Source organism: Hordeum vulgare, chromosome 1H (genome assembly GCF_904849725.1).
Source record: "Hordeum vulgare subsp. vulgare chromosome 1H, MorexV3_pseudomolecules_assembly, whole genome shotgun sequence".
Lineage (NCBI taxonomy): Eukaryota > Viridiplantae > Streptophyta > Magnoliopsida > Poales > Poaceae > Hordeum > Hordeum vulgare.
The window spans coordinates 472,784,838-472,805,504 of record NC_058518.1 but is presented as its reverse complement, the minus strand read 5'-3'; the positions used below and the strand labels follow the sequence as shown (position 1 = coordinate 472,805,504).

General features: G+C 43.8%; 1 protein-coding gene across 1 annotated transcript; it reads right to left on the bottom strand.

The window, feature by feature from the left end:
* Positions 1-10,108: 10,108 nt before the first annotated feature.
* LOC123446485 (uncharacterized protein At5g49945) lies at positions 10,109-13,232 on the bottom strand. Its single transcript, XM_045123068.1, has 3 exons — positions 12,050-13,232; positions 10,791-10,994; positions 10,109-10,700 (listed from the first exon to the last, which is right to left on the bottom strand). The coding sequence occupies exons 1-3, from the start codon at positions 13,079-13,081 to the stop codon at positions 10,473-10,475; spliced, it is 1,464 nt and encodes a 487-aa protein (XP_044979003.1). The 5' UTR covers positions 13,082-13,232; the 3' UTR covers positions 10,109-10,472.
* Between the last annotated feature and the right edge of the window lie 7,435 nt (positions 13,233-20,667).

The window sequence follows — 20,667 nt, the reverse complement described above, 5'->3', positions numbered from 1 at the left end:
AAAACACAGAAAAAACAGGAACTGGCACTTGGCACTGAATTAATAAGTTAGTCCCAAGAAAGATATAAAAGGTACATAAAACATCCAAAGATGACAAGATAACAGCATGAAACCATAAAAAATTATAGATACGTTTGAGACGTATCAAAGGGCAAGGACAAGCTTCAAGAATACACTCACTCATTTGAAGAAGAATCACAAGCCATGGTCAAGTGGGTCCCCAAGGCCACCACTAGCTCTACTTCATCAAGTGCAACCTCAACTCCAAGGATTCCCACCAAGTTTATGTGGGTCCCCAAGAAGTAGAACTAGAGAAGTTATTGAGTGGTGACTCCGCAAACAAAGTTCATTCACACTCATTTTTGGCAAGAGCTATTTGCAATTAACTTCAACCTAATGCAATAGTACAAGGAGTCACACATTCCCTCATACGTAAGCAAGGTACAAGGTAATTAATGTATCAATGGACATCATCTTACATGTGTTTCACTCTATGTACATAGATATCCTTGTCTTTGTTCCTTCTATGGGACTAACCCATGTAGGTGAGAAGAGTGCAAAACAACAAGGATTGCTCCCAACTCAAGATGATATTCATCAACTATGAGCATCCACGACTACAACACCTACATGAAGTCTTCAACGACAAACCCAAGGTTAGTTTATCCCTCTTAGGGGGGATGTCACATCAAGGGGAGCTTTACTCTAAGACTTGAGACAAAGCATCTCACAAGTTGTGAACACATTAAAAGCTTTATGTAAAAGTGGCAACCCCACTTGTTCTTAAACGATGAGTATTAACTACGATCAACTATTCTCACTTGGCTTCTTAAGTTAATATACTCATATATAGATGACTTCATCATCGCCAAAGTGCTTGGTAGATACTAGAGTGGTTTTGCATGTTGACCATATTTTATCTGACATCTTAATGTGTGAGCATGTTGGTATGCATATTTTTCTTCATTTTTTTCTTTGGCCAATTGGGTGTAAAAGAATGCCTAAGTACCCCCCTCTAGCTATATATTCTTTCTCGTCTCAAATTCTATTCATGCTTCATCACAAAATTTGAGCAAGCACTTCTCGGACCCTTTGTGTGAGGAGCACTCGGAGTTCCGATTTGACAAGGGCTAAATTCCAAAACCTCCCATGTGACACTTGGTGTAACCAACTCTCAAAACTCGGTTCTACCGAAGCACAAGGGTTGATCTAGGTTTTCAATCTCGGTACCACCGATCTTAAAATCTCAGCGTCACCGAGTTGCCCTGTCCATAGGCACTTAAGCATCTCGGTGGAACCAATTTTTTTTGGTTTGGTGTCACCCACAGCAGGCGGGTATATATATCATGCAGATCCAAACTTTGAAATTAATCTTCAAATGATGACCCCACACCCCACTATTGTCGCCGCTCGTGTCCATGGATCTTTTACCTTGCCTCACGTGCGCCCTCGCCGCAGGAGTCTGCCGCCGTCAACGAGAATCCTCCCCTCCGTTGGTGCCATAGCAAAGTCTTCACCGAGTTTGGGTAAGATTTTGATCCCTTTTGGGCTCCAACCGCCGATTCTTGTGCATTAGGATGTATTCCCCTTCTTGCCACCGATTGCAACAATTTCATCCACGAGAGAATTCCGTAGAGATAGGCAAACAAGAAAAGTTAGGTTTAGGTTTCCATCGTACGAGTCTTGGACTAACCGAGTGGAAAAGAATAGGTGTCACCGATCTGGTTTTGGGGTTTCTCACAACAGTCTCGGTGAGATCGAGTCACTTTTCAGTGAAAACGAAAACCGTGACCAAGTCTGTGTTAAAGAAGTTGTTTGTCTCGGAAGCTCCAAAAATCTGAAGTGGGTGGAACCAAAACCCATATAGTGGAAATCTAATACTAAGTTTTTGAGTTCATAATTTGCAAAATGTCTATAGTTTGTGATGCTCATCTTTTCCACTCTTCTAAATTTATTCAAAGGTTCGGTTCTCGGCTATGTCAGGATCGGATGACGGTCAGGATGATTTCAGAGAGCTAAGTGCACATCTTCATGCTGGCACTAGTACAGAAGCTAGTTTTCCAGACCCAGGCACCCCCAGCTCACATGGCTTGCCCAAGGCATCCACCAGGGCTAGGAACAAGAGAAATTCTGATGAGGAGGATGCATACTTCATTCCAGTGGAGAATGTGCTCAAAAGGAGAACCGTCATAAAGTAGTATGCTACCCTTGATGCTAGGAAGGCTCATGGGTCTGTCAAGGGGGGTCAACATCTCTAGAGTCCCCCAACACATCCACGCAAACCAAGGCTATGGCATAGAAGCCTGCAAAGAAGATAGCAAGGAATATGATCGTTCATGTGTAGGGTACGCCAACTTCTATGTATGAAGATCCACTAAGCAAGAGCAAGAGTAAGATGAGGAACCTATTAACCCTCCTCCTTCCAAGCAAAGAAAGCTTATGAAGGGATGCTATACCAAGAAATCCTGCTCCAAAGGCAAAGCCCTCAACTCCCAAGGCCAAGCCTACAACAACCAAGCCAGCCACTTCCAAGCCTTAGGGGACAACTAGAGACATCCCTGGTGCTTAGAAGAACAAGAGTCCGGCTTCAAGAGATGCTGGAGCACATGATGAAGAGATTGATGTTTTGAGGAAGCGAGGGCCTCACCTGCTAGACCACAAAAATGATCATCCATTAGCAAAGAACATGAAGGAGAGAAAGGATCAAGGGCTCGAAAAGTGGAGAGCTGAGGATCCCTATGCTATCAGGAGAAGGACCGGTGTTGATGCTCGCTTCCACACTAAGGAGCAGCAAGATTTTTATGAGACTCTGTTGCTAGACAAGAGTCTAGTTGTAAGTGACATGAGATACGTTGATTGGAAGTTCATCAAGGAGAATGAAGAGTACTTCACTCATGTGCTAGAAAACTTTAAGGCCATTGGCATTGATGAATTTGTTGGCAGAGAGATGACAGCTTGGAATGATGATGAGATGATTATACAGTGCCTCCACCCAGCTCAGATGACAATGATGAGAGCCCCACACTGCCAGTCGAGACCCAGTTCAATACTCAGGCTCGATCTGCTGTTGTGCCTATTCAAGATGTGCGATCTTCAGTGTCTGTACTGGCTAATACTACCATGCCTCCCTCAGCACCTCGAGTGTCGACTCCACCAGCCCAGAGAACTTCTGGTGATGCTTTTGTCGATGCTCTCTTGTCGAATCCTTCCACGACGACTGATGTAGTTTCATCACCCCATGAAGGAGACCACACCTAGAGCGACAACTAGCTCTATACCTTCAAACTCTTTGGTAACTTGTTGCCAAAGGGGAGAAGTGTTACATATCATAGGGCTTCGAGAGAGAGTGTGTTGTATTTTGGTTGCTCTTCTTTGTTTTCAAAACATATGACATATCTTTTGTTTGTCTTAAACTTCGTGATGTTTGATCATACACTTTTTGAATGTTGATACTATTTCCTATATCCGTGTGATGTTTATATGATAATCGTTCACTCATGTTTGGTGTTATGTGCGTTGTAATCCATTCATAGCATTGATGCATACCACCAAGATGTAATTGACATGGAAGAATACCCCATGATCCTAATCGATTGTGCATTTGCATTCAAACACAAATCTAAAATAATGCACACATTTAGGGGGAGCTCTTTCTTATCACATACTTCTCAAGGCGATGATGTTATTTATTGTTTATATCCCCATCGAAGGTTTGATCTATATGGTGTCATCAGTTACCAAAAAAGGGGGAGATTGAAAGCACAACTTCTCCCTAGGTGGTTTTGGTAATTAATAACAACATATATTTCATTGGACTAATGATTCTACCAAGTATATCTCAGGAAAAGTTTAATGAATGGACTAGCAAAGGATTGTGAGGAAATCCCCTAGATGCAAGGAACATCAATTGGCAACAAGCTTCAAGACTCTACATTTTGCTTTTATGTGAGAAATCACAACTAAGTCCATAGGAAAGCCAATACTATTAAAAGGGATAAGGTATCTATGATGATCTGGTTGCTGAAGTGCTTAGAGTTAGACACCAAAACTCTCATGAAAGTCTCCAAACAAAATATTCTGTCTAAATCCTAACACACAAATTCAGTGCCACCAACTATTCCAAATCGTCCCTGGCGAGTTTCATCCTTCACAGATCCAGAGCCAAACCCTATCCTTCTCGGTGCCACCAAGTTTGATTTGGTGCAACTAAAAAACAGTGGCCAACTCCCTCGTGTCCATTTGCTAAAAATTGGAGTTTTGGATTTTTGCAGATCGATGCCACCGAGTTAGGGTAACTGCCTACGCCAGCCAAATCGGACTCACCGAGAATTATATATCGGTATCATCGAAACGCCAAAAGTTGACACATTTTGCACTAGTCGGTGCAACCGAGTTTTTACTTCGGTTTCACCGAGTTGTTAAATAATGTTGTAACGGCTGGATCTTTGGTGATGTTTATATATAGTAATCCACCTCCCTCTCATTCATAGAGAGAGCACTCATAACAAGCCAACACTTGCCCCATCTATTTTCTGAGAGAGAACCACCTACTCATGTGTTGAGATCAACATATTCCACTCCTACAATATGAATCTTGATTTCTAGCCTCCCCAAGTTGCTTTCCAACCAATCAATCTCTTCTACCAAGCCAAATCTATGAGAGAGTGACTGAGTGTTGAGGAGACTATTTTTTGAAGCACAAGAGCAAGGAGTTCATCATTCATAGCATATCTATTACCTTTTGGAGAGTAGTGTCTCCTAGATTGGTTAGGTGTCGCTTGGGAGCCTTCGACTTTGTGTGGAGTTGAACCAAGAAGTTTGTAAGGGAAAGGAGATCGCCTACTTCGTGAAGATCTACCCCGAGTGAGGCTAGTCCTTCGTGGACATAAGCTATGGTGGAATAGACAAGGTTACTTCTTCATGGACCCCTTTTGGGTGGAGCCCTCCATGGACTCGCAACCATTACACTCCAGGGTTGAAGTCTCCATCAAGGTGGACGTACGATAGCACCACCTATCGGAACCTCTGTAAAAATCGCCGTGCCCCCTTTGCGTTTGATCTTCCTATCACTACCCTCTACTTACATGTGCATGTCTTTACTTTCTCCTGCTATACTCTTAGACTTGCATGTGTAGGGTGTGCTTGACTTGCTACAATTGATAAAACTTGTCAACTATTAAAATTGGGAAAATGCTAAGTTTTATTTGGTCAAGTAGTCTAATCACCCCCCCCCCCCCCCTCTAGACATACTTTGGATCCTACACTTCCTCTCGCACCCCCTCGCTTCTGAGCCCATGTGAATGGCGCAATCATGTTTCTCACTGGGAAATGTGCCCCTTAATGGTCGTCTGCCGTCTCGCCCAACTACCCCCTCAATGGTGCCACCTCCCACCACTCGTGGTTACAAAAGGCTGGCGGCCCCCACTCTCACCCTCATTCAATCCCTTCTTTGATGCCCTCCCTTATTTTCATAGAATAAACCTCTCTCTTGCCTCCCCATCCAACACTTTCACTTATCAATGCTGCAGGAAGACTTGTTGTCATTTGGGGCCGACTTTGACCGCGCCCCGGTTGTTGGTCGGAGGGTGGACTCAGAGCGGGAATGACGAATTTCGGATTGCGCGTCCACCCCCGACACTAACTATGGTGAATGCCAACGTGGGTGAGGCCACATATGCCCGTTTCTGTGCCATCGCGGCATGCAATACCGTCGCCCACGCATGGCTGACACCCGCGCATGGCTGGCATGGGACGAGGTCGTTAAGGCAAGTTTTGGCTAGGCTTTTTTTGCATCGAATAACGCATTCCAAGCTAGCCTCTCCAGCATCGGCACATCCTGACGACGCTTCTATAGCCGCAAGTCCAAGTGCCTCAGCGAGAGTTGGCACGTCCAACATCGGCATGTAGTTTAGTTATAGGCTATTTATTAGCCGCCGCTGTAGACACAAGTTTTTCTTAATGACATATGAACTTTATTAAACCGAGATAACAGTGCATCATTTGTGAGGAATGGTATAATTTCATTCATAGCTCCTCAAACCAATCAACAGTAAAAGAAAATCTAGCCAACTTAACTAGAAATAGGAAAATCACAATGTTTGAACCTAGAAATAGAAAAATCATGAGCCAAAGAATGGCAATCATAAAAAACTGCCGCCGCCGCTCATGTCGACCATCCGCCATTATTCATGGTTTCAGTGACCTCTGGATTATCAGAATTAATAACGAGGATTTCACCCCGCCCAGTGGCGGAGCCAGGAATGAAATGGAGGGTGTGCACACCTAATTTTTTTTCCTACCTAATCCAAGTGTCACACAAAAGTTGGCAACAATATAATACATATAGCTCAAAAGTCAGACAACATTATAGTTCCCACATGTAGCAAATTTGCAACGTTGCAAATACAAAGTCTTACATGGATACAAATATGTAGCAAACTACTACACTAAGTAACTCTACGACGTTCCTTTGCCATGAAAGCTTCAACTATGTCGTCATCGCTTACTTTCAAGAACACATCTCATTCAATGAATGTCACTAAGCAATCATTCAGGAGATCATCACTCATACTATTTCTCAACTTATTTTTCACTAGATTCATTGCCGAGAATACTCTTTCAACACTCGCTGTGGCGACCGGTAAGATCAATACCAATTTGATAAGCATGTAGACCAAATCATAGAGAACATATTTGTTTGTACAAATAAGCATAACAGACAGTTCACCAATATTATGCACATATCTGAACCTAGCATCTTGTCTCATATCATCAATAAAAGTAGCAAGTTGGAATTCTAGCCTTACCAAATCCATGTTTGATATGTCCTGAGGGTAGAATTCAGCAAGTTTCATTACCTTGAGTGCATCATAAGAAGCAAATGAATTGGCGGGGTTCAAAGCAGACATGCAAATCAACAACTCCATATTAACCTCGTCAAACCTATTGTCAAGCTCTTGAATGATTTGATCAAGGATACCAAGATATATTTCTCTTCTATAACGATCATCATTTGTTTGCACTTCATAATACCGAGGTGATCTTCCATGAGGCACATAACTATCCTCCGGTGTAGGAACTTGAATGCCATGTTTGTTGCAAAACAATGTTACGTTTGCAAGAAATTCTTCCCAACCATGAGACCTCATATGCCGCATTTTATTCTTTGCCAAACTAACAAGTGCCATTGCATTGACAATATCTTGATCCCTCTTTTGCAATGACTGAGATAACTCATTAGTGTGGCCAAGAATAACAAGCATCACATGAAGATTGAAAACAAAGTCATATGATTCCAAGGCAAAAGTCACTGTACGTATTCTTGTCCACTCACCCCTTTGTGAAGGATCTTTTCCAATAGCATCAAGTACTTCTAGTATTGTGGGATACATGGTAACAATGTGCAAAATGGTTCGAAAATGAGAACCCCATCGAGTATCACCGGGTCTAGGTAATCCCATCTCTTGATTTAAACCACTTCCACTTTCAATTTCACCCATTTCAAGTGCTTCCAAAACCTTTTGAGCTCTAACATCTCGAAGCATGTCATGGCGCTTGCAAGAAACTCCAACAATATTGAGCAAGTAAGAAACATGATCAAAAAACCATTTACATGGTTCATTTCCCTTTGCCACGGCAATAAGAACCAATTGAAGTTGATGTGCAAAGCAATGAATGTAATAAGCAGAGGGTGACTCATTCATGATCAAAGTTTTCAACCCTTTTATCTCCCCTTTCATATTGCTAGCCCCGTCATATCCTTGCCCACGGATTTGAGTAAGAGACAAATGATGATCAATAAGCAAAGATTCAATTGCGGCTTTAAGTGACAAGGAAGTTGTGTTGGCAACATGAACAACACCAAGAAATCTCTCACACCCCTTTCCAACTTTATCAACATAACATATGCAAATAGCAAGTTGCTCTTTGTGAGATGCATCACTAGACTCGTCAGCTAGGATTGCATAGTGCTCATCACCAAGATCTTCAATAATTTGTTTTGTAGTTAGTACAACACAACATTGAATAATCTGTTTTTGTATCGTTGGACTAGTCAATATGCAGTTTCCAGGAGCATTGTGCAAAACAATCTTATCAACTTCTTCATCATTTTCTGCAAACCATTTTAGAAGTTCAAGAAAGTTCCCCCTATTACTAGATTCTTCACTCTCATCATGTCCACGAAATGCCAATCCTTGGTTCAAAAGAAACCTCAAGCATCTAAGTGAATAGGTTAGCCTAGCCTTGTAAAGACACATATCCTCTTTAGACACCCTCACAATGATATTATCAATTGCCGTTTGAGGTGTCACAAATGAATTATACTTCTCTTGAGCTTGGTTGTGAATGCTATCAATACCACCTACAAGCTTGTCCAATGCATCAGGTTTGTTTCAATTTCTCCAACCATTTTTAACAAAGGCATCACCCCTAGGCCCCCCATTAGTTTTCTCTTTGAACAAATAACACACAAAGCAATACGCCGCTTCCTTTGAGACACTATATTCTAGCCAACTATACTTTTCAAACCAAACAAAACTAAAGTGTCAGTTTTTACCATAGATTTTCCTGACTTCAAAAGCATGTCCATATGGACGACATGCTGTTTTTGCAATATATCTTCTCCGAACACTATCTTGATCATTAAAATCATACTCTGAAAATAGGAGTTCTTTTCGCTGGATCACCTGAAAAGACATGTGCACTTGGTTGTTGAGGTGATGGAAGACTTGGTGTTGCCTCTTCGATTTCAGTATCCGAATGGATAGGAGATGGGGAATTAGGACACCCCGCATTTTCAATATCTTCAGTGTGATGTTCAGTAGCAATCTTCCTCACTTTCTCTTCATGTTTTTTAAAAAGATCCAGAATGGCACTTTTCCTCTTCATGTTGTGCTTTGCAAGTTGCAACTGCAAGTCTGCAATTATATCCAATGTGAGTGCGTGATTATATCTTCACAGAGGCTGCAATGAGAAATCCTACAGGCTACAGCCAGAGAAAAAATGGAAGACCTAAAATTCTGTTCCCAGTGTGATTCCCAGACAGAGGAGGGGATCTGTACCGACCGGCTGAGGCCTGAGACTGAGAGGAAGGGAGGGGCGAGCGCGGCGACCGACGGGAGGAGGGGAGCTGCGGGCGCGGCGACCGATGGGAGAAGGGGAGCTGCGGGCGCGGCGGCCACGGGAGGAGGGCAGGCAGCAGTGAGGGGAGGGGCGAGCAGGCGGCCGACGGGAGGGGAGCTGGGGAGGGGAGAGCGCGGCGGCCGGCGAGAGGAGGGGAGGGGCGAGCGCGGCGGCCGGCGAGAGGAGGGGAGGGGCGAGCGCGGCCGCTCATGTCGACCATCCGCCATTATTCATGGTTTCAGTGACCTCTGGATTATCAGAATTAATAACGAGGATTTCACCCCGCGTCCCCGCCCGATGCGCTAGGGATGGACCGAATCTAAGAGCCCAAGCTTCCGCTGTTAGAACATCCACACATTTATCTATTTAACAGTAGACGCAGGTATTTTAGTTCAAATCAAGTAGTTTAGTTCTAAGCAAAGTTGTTCAATTATTGTAAGTTGCAATGCTACTAATTTTTTGCCCCCTATTATGATTGAAATGTGTGCTTCTCTGAAATGAAACGCGCTTTGCTCTGAAACGGGGATTATTGGGGAAGAAGTTATGATCCAATGACAGATGGGTCCTGCTTGAAGGGAAGTTTATACAGGAGAGGTGGGCCCTACTTGGAGGGAAAATGCAGGCTGGTCTTTACCGATCTTGGCTTTGCCATCGATCATTAGCGACGGCAAGGAAGCGAGACGCTGCTGCAGGAAATGAAAGAGGAGAGAAAGAATGCCCGCCTCAAGAGCAACACGCATAGCATCAACTGTTGACTTATATTTTGATAGGGAGGGAGTATGATCACAATATAAGACGTTTCCTGTCTAGATTTAAACCCACAAAACACCTTATATTTTGATACAAAGGGAGTATTATTTACCTACGGAAGAAATCATCAACCCACAGATCAAACCGCATTTTCTTTTATTTATAAATATATCTATAAAGGTATAAGCCTGAAACAGATAAAACATGCTGCCACGGTTATCCTGCAAGTAGAAGATCCGCGTAAACCGAACATTAACAGCAAGCAAGTCGGCTCAAACATAAAACCACGTGATCCAAGTGTAGTTTCTGACCACAGATCTATCAACGTATTACACAGCAAATCAGGGAAGTGTCTTCTTGAGTTTTTCCTTACAAATGAGCTGTTGTGCTGTGTGCACGAATCGGATAAGAGTGAACCAAAGTGCACCGCAGCATCTTTGTCAGCATTTCTTTTTTTCTTCCTTGCGCTTGATTCTCGTAACACGGACCCTGATGGCCCAAAATTGGAACATAAAAGAGTCTAGACAATGCTGAACTATAGATTGGCTAATAAGCGAGTGAACAGCGAAGCCAGTAACTACGACAGATTCTTCATGTTATTAAGACCGCAGCATTTTAACTTTGGGCGCCCCCTTCTTCATCTGCCGATTCCGTTCTTTCTCCTCTTTCTTCCGGAGTACCTCGGCGCTCAGTTTGGCCTCTGCCTCTTCCATAAGCTTTTTCTTTTCAGCCTTTTTCCTCAGCAGGGTTTCCTGCCTCACACCCTGAAGCTCCCTGAAAGCCTCCTGGGCAGCCTTTGTCCTAGCAGCATCAGTTTTCGAGCGTGCCTGCAGTTCAGCATGGGTAGGAAGATTAAGAAAATATATGACTGAAAATCCTGTGAACCAAGGGGAAGAAAAAACAAAGTTGGTGCTTACATGTGAGCTCAGCTTGTAACGTCCAACCAAATCAATGTAGAATGGCACAAGAGCAACTAATTTTGTCATATCAGCCATGTTGTTTGCATCTGGCAGCACAAACTTGAACGAGAGGACTTTCTTGTAAGAGCCTGCCAATTGATCTGAAAAATGAAGTGAGATGAACCACTTTCCCATTTTCTCGAATGCTTTCTCACCAAGCACCTGCAGAAAAAAAAATGAGAACATTATATAGATGTAGGGCACCGTGTAGCATTGCTCAATCATGGTAATATCACACTAAATACAATAACCTCTTGGTAGGTTCTATTGATTTTCTTCAGATTTTATGGAAGATCATTAAGCTCAGGGAAGGGTGAGGGGCCAAATTTTGCTTTGTTTCTATTGTACATATTGTTTGAGTTCAAAAACTACCTTTTCAATAAAGCTCCATACCAAGGCCAGCTTATACAAAAAAAAAAACTAAGATAAGCAGGGTCTTAACTACAAACGTCTGTTTCTCAAGCAGAATGGCTACACGACGCACATAACTTTGTTCTTGTACTAACATTGAAGAGTTACTTAAGTAACACACACAAAACGGTTGCTAGGTACAGTCTTAGCATGATTGAACTATTGACAATGATAGTAAAAGTCCCAGATGTTCCTTCCATATCTAAACGAGGCTTCATCATGCACAAAATCATCATAGGCACAAAAGTTGCTCTAAAAACCATTCTCAAGACAAATATGGCATGCTGAAAATCAACAAAACCTTACTTAAACTCTTAAAGACATTAACAGGATATGTTCATACATTACTTCTACAGTTATAAAATCATTGCTAGCATAAAAACAGGTGATTTTCTCACCGCTTGATAATATAGCACCAATATATTATCTTACAATAAGTTACCCATTGGGATGTTAGTTATAAACATGGGAAACAATTGGTGCTAATTCTCCCTGTAAGTTCAAGCTCAATTCAGTACTTTAAAATATATCTTGCACATAATCTGAATCATATATCTGTGATTAATGGCATTCAAGAAAAGTATGTTGGGTTCTCAAATCACAAACATTCCGTTTTTCTGCTTTTGAGTTATTCTTAAACAATTCAAAAGTAATACTAGCCCAATCTTAATTGAGATGCATCTATGATGCTTCCATAAAGAAAATCTAAATCAGTGTCTATGTTAACTAAGAAGGAACCAGTTACCCAGTTCAGCTGTATCTATAAGACCAAAATTCTGAATGGAGGTAAGCAAGTAAACTCTCACCTGATCCAGCACAGCCTCAGTGATCATATCCCCAGCAACCTCCTTTGACTCAGCAACCACTGAAAGCTCATCTGCAACCCACTTCTTCCCAGCAGGTGCAGAAGCGAGAACAGAGGCAAACTTCTGCAGATCCCTCTCCTCCTTCTGCATCCCCTTGGCCGCCTTCTTCCTAGCCACGGCCACCATCACGTGGTCCATGGCTTCCTCGTTCATCACCACCTCGAACGTGATGGTATCCTTCCTGGGGAAGACGAGCTCCAGCAGCTTTGTCAGCAGGTCATGCCGCGCACGCATCTCCATGGTGGCGAGCACCCCCTGGCAGAACCGCCTGCCGCTGGCGTAGAACTTGAACACGTCCTGTCCTTCCTTGAGGAGGAGAGGTGTATCCTTCCCGTCGCCGGTGCCAAGGAGACTGAAGTTCTTGTCGAAGATGGAGTCTCTGGTGGCGAACTTGGTGGCCCAGGCGAGGGCGATCGCCTCGTTCTGCCGCTTCCCAGTGAAGTAGTTGAGCACGAAGCAGATCAGGAAGCTGACGCACGCGATCTCGACGGCGAACGCGCGGATGAGCTCCGCCGGGCCCCTCGGCGTGGCCGGCGCCGCCTCGGCCGCTTCCTCAGCAGAGGGATCTGACGGGGCGGACTCGGCCGGCGCGGAGGAGTCGCCGGAGACCGCCGCTTCCGGGACAGGGATGCCCTCGAACTCGTCCTCGTCCCAGAAATCGAGCGAGGGGGTGGGATTCGGGGGCGTGGTCGCGGGGTTGGGGTTAAGGCTAGGGTTTGCGGCAGTGGTGGTGGTGGTCACGGGAGGGGAAGGCGCGGAGACGGAGAGGGAGATGGGCGGAGGGGGCGGGAGGTCGAGGTCGAGCCCCTCGTCATCATCGTCGGAGGACGCGACGTCGCCGGCGGCGGAGGAGGGGAGCTCGTCGGAGTCGAACCCCTCGAACTGGGCGGCGAGGGAGAGGGAGAGGTGGAGGGCGAGGAGGAGCAGGATTATGGTGGCGCGTGGCAGCCGGATCCAGCTCGGCGCCGCCATGGATGGGGAGGCGGGGAGCAGAGAGAGATCCCTCTCCTCTCCTCTCCTCTCTGCTGGTAGGTGTGACGGAGAAGGGGAGACCCCGGATGTGTTTGCTGGCGCTGCTGCCGGCGTGTGAAAAGATTGGAGAGATAAAGGAGGGGGGAGATCAGAGATCCGTCGAGCCGTGGGAGTTGTTTGTTGGTCGTTGGATGCTTGGATGGATCTCATCTCACAAACTGGAGTAGAACTAGACAATTATGCCCTCGGGGCCTCACATTATGGCCTCCTATGATTCAGACGATATACAGAAAACATAGAAATAAAAAAAGTCACAAGAGATGATAGTGATACATATATTTCAGTTCCTATAGAGAAAGAGTCAATGTTTGGTTCATAGAAAAAGAGACGATGGTTTTTTTTAACATAGTACATACGCAAGCGCATACACTCATCCCTATGGGCACCTTCGATACACTAAGCCGGCATATCATCTTAAGATTTACGAAGTCGCTCTAGGATTCAGGGATAATGCAACCACCACGATTTGAATCCTGGTGGGCTGAAGATACCACTGTCCCTCTAACCATCCAACCAAAAGTTTGTTGTTGGGTTCGAGCTAATGTTTTCTTTTCATTGAAATGCAAAAAGATAGGAACCGATTCTACATAGGAATAGAAATGCGTTCCTACAACTCAAAATGCCATATAGTAAATTCTTCGTTGGAAATCATATCCTATAGAATTCCTACAACATTCCTAAAAAGGAGGTCTATATGATAGAGTGAAGTGCATTGTACTATGTCTCTAAACTATTTGAGTGATTCTTGAACTTTGCAAATCGTCATCGAGGTCCTCGAAGTGTAAAGGGTGAGCCATTAAGGTTCAAAACCACCACAATGAAGTTAAATATATCAATTGAAGCATTGACCAGTGAAGGACAAGATAAATTTGATAGCACAATTTCTGTCAAAATCGGTTAGTTTGTTCTGCAATAACCCCCTCGCTATATATGACACCTCAAATGAAGCCTTAATATCATTTTCATGTGTTTATTCTTTCTCATCCTCTTTGTGTTCTTCCTCATCGAGTAATTGAGTTGATTATTAGTTTTATTTTTGTTAGATTAAAGGTTAAAGACTAGAAGGATGGCATGTGGTATATGTGAGTAACGACCACAACCTTGTCATAGGTCCACTTTTCAAAGCAAGGTGCCTATTAGGCACCACAAGTCATTGCGTCATCACCAGGAGCGTTGCTCTAGAGCGCAACGAGCATCATTGATGGGGAGGTTCCTCAAGTCTACTCAAGCTTAGTCAACACATGCAGCTTGGTGTAAAGCATCGTGGTGGTGGGGCAACTCTATCGAGCTTGTCGGCAAGCGCGACGAAGTTAGAAGTAGGGGAGGTGGAGACGACAATGGGAGCATCGAAACGACTAGCAGAGAAGTCAATGTAAATGTGGTTGATGCCTAAGAGGACAAGGAGGACACCCAACCGGAACTACCATCTGTTATCTAGAATCTTTTAACACCAACCAGCATGTGGTGCTTTGTATCAACTCTTATAGGGGCGGGAAGGGTTATATTTGGTGCATGGATCCAAGACATGCTCAAGGTGCCGAATGTTTCAAGTGATGATGATGATGTTACACCCTTTTCCCTTGTACCGACACTTGCATGACTTGTTGTACGTTTGTTTTTTAAGTACTCCTTCTAGTTTATATTTGGATGCTGGATATTTTTGCTTTGATATGTCTCCTCTTTTTGTTGTACTAAAGGCAACATTCCACCAGTCACGTCTGTCATTGGAGATGTAACAATGCTCGTCGTCACGTGAGGTCGCAAGTGAGATGTGGGAGTATTCCAACGTTGGTGTTATATTTCTATAATCTTGAGCTCATGATGGTCATCTACAAGCCAATCCAGGTCAGTGGCAGCGACACATGGGAGCTTTGTATGTGCTCGATGCAACCTCGTCATTCAACATGTACATTGCCCTTCAAAGGAGCATTATTTATGTGTATTCCTTGGGTATTTGTGTAACTTTACTGTTCCAAAAGGTTGTAACTACAAAGGGATGCTTTGGTTCCTATACTATTATGCCTTTCCAAATATAGTTTGCCGAAAAAAAAGATGATACAAATCTCAACGACGACTATTGTTTGACTTTTCACAGGTGAATTGTTGGGCTGCAACCAAGCTGAAACACAAAGGATTATATTAGATTACATACACGGCATGTGTCGTTTGCACTATCACTGTGCATACACGCGGATGTCATCTGCAAGGAGATTGTTGTCATTGTTCCATAAAAGCATCCATGCTAACCGATGGGAGTGGGGTGGGTGTTGTTGACTCCAAACCACCTCTCTCACTAACACCAACGTATAGATGCCGTCAAGCACCTTGACTCCACCCAAAATAAAGACGCGACAACCAACAAAGAAGGGAAACGGGTTTGCTAGTGAAGTCTCCAGTTGGATGCTGACAACCAACTTTAGAGGAGGAAGCCCCAAATCAGGGTAGAAGGCGCCACACATGGGACAAACAAGAGTCGACTTTGATTTGGTGCATGAGAAAAAAAGGGTTAAAATATGATCACCACAAAATACAGGGGCACAACCAAAGAAAGTATGAAAACATGCTTTGAATTCCCAATAACTCGCTCGATCCTCTAAACAACTTGATCTTGATAAATCATCGGTAAAACAATGGAAGCATGCCTGTCAAGGAAGGTTGGAATAAGACATATTCGACAAGGGAGATGGAGAAAGGAAGCGAGGAGGTTAAAAGTAAACAACACAATCCACGACATTTTGACAAAAAATATTTCAACCATAGGTTAGGAGGGCATATCTAAAAAGGACAAATACGACGACACCATTAATATGAGGTGATATGGGCCTCGCTAAAGAGGAGCCACTGTCGAGCATGACGAAGATTGTGTTGGAGAACGTAGCATAAATTCAAAATTTTCCTACGCCATATTCAGATCTTCCTATGGAGAGACCAGCAATGATAGAGGGGAGAGTGCATCTTCATACCTTTGAAGATCGCTAAGCGGAAGCGTTGCTAGAACGCGTTTGATGGAGTCGTACTCGCGCGATTCAAATCGCGGTGTGATTCCGATCTAGTGTCGAATCACGGCACCTCCGCGTTCAACACACGTGCAGCCCGGTGACGTCTCCCGCACCTTGATCCAGCAAGCAGGAGGGAGAGGTTGAGGAAGATCTCCGGCAGCACGACGGCGTGGTGTCGATGGAGAGACGAGGTCTCCCGGGAGGGCTTTGCCAAGCACCGTGGGAGAGGAGGAAGAAGAGAGACAGGGCTGCGCCGAGAGAGATGGAAAACCGTGTCTCCCCCAATGTATTCGAGCTTGCGAGCTATATAATAAAGAGTATCTTATTCAAGGGCTTTGCTTTGTGCCGTGATCAAAAGTATGAAAAGAAAGATAGCATGAAAGATCATGAGATGATCTTATGGAAAATGATAGCTTCACATATAACAAGTATGATGATTGAAACTTGTTGAGAATAAACCAACATAGACCTCAGTCATTGTTGCAATTAATAAGAAGTAATAAGGAAAGAGAGGTTCACATATAAATATATCATCTTAGACACTTTCTATAATTGTGAGCACTCACCAAACTATTACATGCTTAGAAGTAGATGTTGGACAAGGAAGACAACATAATGAATTGTGTTTGCTTGGTTCCAAACAATGTTATATGATTAGAGATCCCTTAGCATGTGATGATTGCTTCCACCTCATATTAGCCAAAACTCCCGCACCAAGTAGAGATACTACTTGTGCATCCATAAACCTCCAACCCAGTTTGGCCATGAGAGTCCACCATATAAACCTACCTATGGATTGAATAAGATCCCACAAGTAAGTTGTCATCGGTGCAAGCAATAAAAATTGCTCTCTAATATGTATGATCTATTAGTGTGTGGTAAATAAGCTTTGTACGAACCTGTGATGAGGAAGACATAAAAGCGACAGACTGCATAATAAAGTTCTTTATCACAGGAGGCAATATAAAGTGACGTTCCTCCGTACTAAGAGGACACGCATCCAAGCCTCAAAAGCGCATGACAACCTCTGCTTCCCTCTGCGAAGGGCCTATCTGGTACCTTTACTTTTTGCCCTTGTAAGAGTCATGGTGATCTTCACCAATTCCCTATTTTGCCTTTGTCTTGGCTACCGTCACATGCTTGGGAAAGATCTATATTCATATATCAACTTGGAGATGAGTACTTATGCTTTATTATTGTTGACTTTACCCTTGAGGTGAATAGTTGGGAGGCAAAACTATAAGCCCCTATCTTCCTCTGTGTCCAGCTAAAACTTTGATACCATGAGTACCACGTGAGTTGTAACAATTGTGGAAAATAAAAGAGATGATTGAGTATGTGGGTTTGCTTTACAAGCTCTTATTTGACTCTTTTCTGATGTTATGATAAATTGCAATTGCTTCAATGACTATGGACTGTTGTTGGCTACTTCTCGGTAAGGTTTTTGCTTCATACTTTGCCTTGTGAAGGAATTGTTACTTTCCCATAAGAATCTTTATGATGTATTGCTGTTCTATGTGTGATCATGATGCCCTCTTGTCCGTATTTTGTTTTATCGACACCTTCATCCCTAAACATGTGGACATGTTTATGGAACTTGGTTTTTGCTTGAGGACAAGCGAGGTCTAAGCTTGGGGGAGTTGATACGTCTATTTTGCATCATGCTTTCATGTTGGTATTTATCGCTTTATGGGATGTTATATTACCTTGTGGTACCATACTTATGCCTTTTCTCTCTTATTTTGCAAGGTTTATTTGAATCGGGAGAATACCGGCAGCTGGAATTCTAGACTGGAAAAGGTGCAAGTCTGAGTCCTCTATTCTGCACAACTCCAAATGCCCTGAAAATCAACGTGGAATTTTTTGGGAATATATAAAAAATATTGGGCGAAAGAAGTACCAGAGGGGAGCTACCAGGGCCGCACAAGCCTGGTAGCCGCCACCCCCTGGTGGCGGCTACAAGGCTTGTGAGCTCCCTGACGGCCCACTGGCCCCCCTCTTTTGCTATATGAAGGGTTTCGTTCCAGCAAAAAATCAAGGAGGAGCTTTTTCGTGGTTTTGCCGCCGCCACGAGGCGGAACTTAAGCAGATCCAATCTAGAGCTCCGGCAGGACGATCGTGCTGGGGAAATTTCCCTCCCGAAGGGGGAAATCATCGCCATCGTCATCACCAACACTCCTCTCGTCGGAGGGGAGGCATCTTCATCAACATCTTCATCAGCACCATCTCCTCTCCAATCCCTAGTTCATCTCTTGTAACCAATCTCCGTCTCGCGACTCCGATTGGTACTTGTAAGGTTGCTAGTAGTGTTGATTACTCTTTGTAGTTGATGCTAGTTGGATTACTTGGTGGAAGAGTTTATGTTCAGATCCTTGATGATATTCATTACACCTCTGATCATGATTATGATTATGCTTTGTGAGTAGTTACTTTTGTTCCTGAGGACATGGGATAAGTCATGCTTACAATAGTCATGTGAATTTGGTATTCGTTCGGTATTTTGATATGTTGTATGTTGTTTTTCCTCTAGTGGTGTTATGTGAATGTCGACTACATAACACTTAACCATATTTGGGCCTAGAGGAAGGCATTGGGGAGTAGTAAGTAGATGATGGGTTGCTAGAGTGACAGAAGCTTAAACCCCAGTCTATGCGTTGCTTCGTAAGGGGCTGATTTGGATCCACTAGTTTAATGCTATGGTTAGACGTTGTCTTAATTATTCTTTCGTAGTTGCGGATGCTTGTGAGAGGGGTTAATCATAAGTGGGATGCTTGTCCAAGTAAGGGCAGTACCTAAGCTCCGGTCCACCCACATATCAAACTATCAAAGTAACGAACACGAATCATATGAACATGATGAAACTAGCATGACAGAAATTCCCGTGTGTCCTCGGGAGCGTTTTTCCTCCTATAAGACTTTGTTCAGGATTGTCTCTTGCTACAAAAGGGATTGGGCCACTTGCTGCACCGTTGCTACTACTTGTTACTTGTTACTTTTCGCTTGCTACGTTTCACCTCGCTACACCATCACTTGTTACCGCTACTTTCAGTGCTTGCAGTTATGTCACGCCCACGATGCGACCCTATCCTCAATTTGGCACGAAGGCCTCGTCAGGGATAGAAGCGTGTCTCGTCGTGTCGCAAGAATGGATATCATTACAAGCACATGTACTGAAAAGAAGATATATATATATATATATATATATATATATATATATATATATAGAATTGGCTTACACTCGCCACAAGCTACATCAGAATCACAGCAGTACATTACATATTCATCAAGAGTAAGAGCAGGGTCCGACTACGGACGAAAACAAACGACAAAAGAAGAACGACGTCCATCCTTGCTATCCCAGGCTGCCGGCCTGGAACCCATCCTAGATCGATGATGAAGAAGAAGAAGAAGCAACTCCAAATGAACAATCAACGGGCTCGCGTCAAGTAACCTTTACCTGTACCTGCAACTGGTGTTGTAGTAATTTGTGAGCCACATGGGACTCAGCAATCTCATTTCCAAAGGTATCAAGACTATCAAAGCTTAATAGGTGAGGCATGGTTAAGTGGTGAGGTTGCAGCAGCGGCTAAGCATATATTTGATGGCTAAACTTACAAGTACAAGAAATAAGAGGGGGAAGATCTACGCATAACGAACGTGAGCTACTGTTGATCAAATAAATGATCCTGAACACCTACCTGCGTCAGACATAACCCCACCGTGTCCTCGATCGAAGAAAAAACTCACGAAAGAGACAGTCATGGTTACGCACACAGTTGGCATATTTTAATTAAGTTAACTTCAAGTGATCTAGAACCAGTGTTAAACAAAGTTTCCACGTTGCCACATAACCGCGGGCATGGCTTTCCGAAAGATTTAACCCTGTAGGGGCTCCAACTAGTCCATCACAAATTACCACAAGCCGCATAGAAATCCTCGATCACGACACTCGCGATCTCGTCGGATTCCTTAGTGGAAAACCTCAACTCTGAGATTACCCAAAGCATCACCGGAATCCGGATGCACAAGATATCTCGCCAAAGGTAAAACTAATCCAGCAAGGCCGCCCGACGTGTCGACGAACCCGATAGGAGCCGCGTATATCGTTCTCAGGACACGACGGATGGAAAAGCCTACAAGTACCAAACCTTGAGTTGCCCCGTGGTGGCCCCGCAGTCTGCCCTTTTGGGACCAACACCATCAGCACCGGCCCCCCATGTATTATGTAGAATTACTCCTCGGGCAGCGCTAACTCCCTATGCATTTCAGTATTATCAGAATTATTATGTTGGGCAAATGTAGAACCAATGTTGGGCCTTGCCAGACCAGCTTTAATCTAAAACGAATTATCAAGGGGGTCCCCATAACAACCCCGATCGTGTTAGGAGCGCTCAATTATGGAACATAACACCGGTAGCCAAAACTAAGGGGGCAAAGGTGGAACAAAACACCAGGCTAGAAAGGCCGAGCCTTCCACCTTTTCCCAAGTATATAGGTGCATTAAATTAAATAGCATTTAATATGGTG

Bases quoted from the DNA above. Each gene is read 5' to 3' on its own strand.
- LOC123446485 (XM_045123068.1), bottom strand. From the start codon at position 13,081: ATGGCGGCGCCGAGCTGGATCCGGCTGCCACGCGCCACCATAATCCTG. The intron at 10,995-12,049 runs GTGAGAGTTTAC...TTTTTTCTGCAG, and splicing joins CTGAGGCTGTGCTGGATCAG to GTGCTTGGTGAGAAAGCATT. The intron at 10,701-10,790 runs GTAAGCACCAAC...GCTGAACTGCAG, and splicing joins GTTACAAGCTGAGCTCACAT to GCACGCTCGAAAACTGATGC.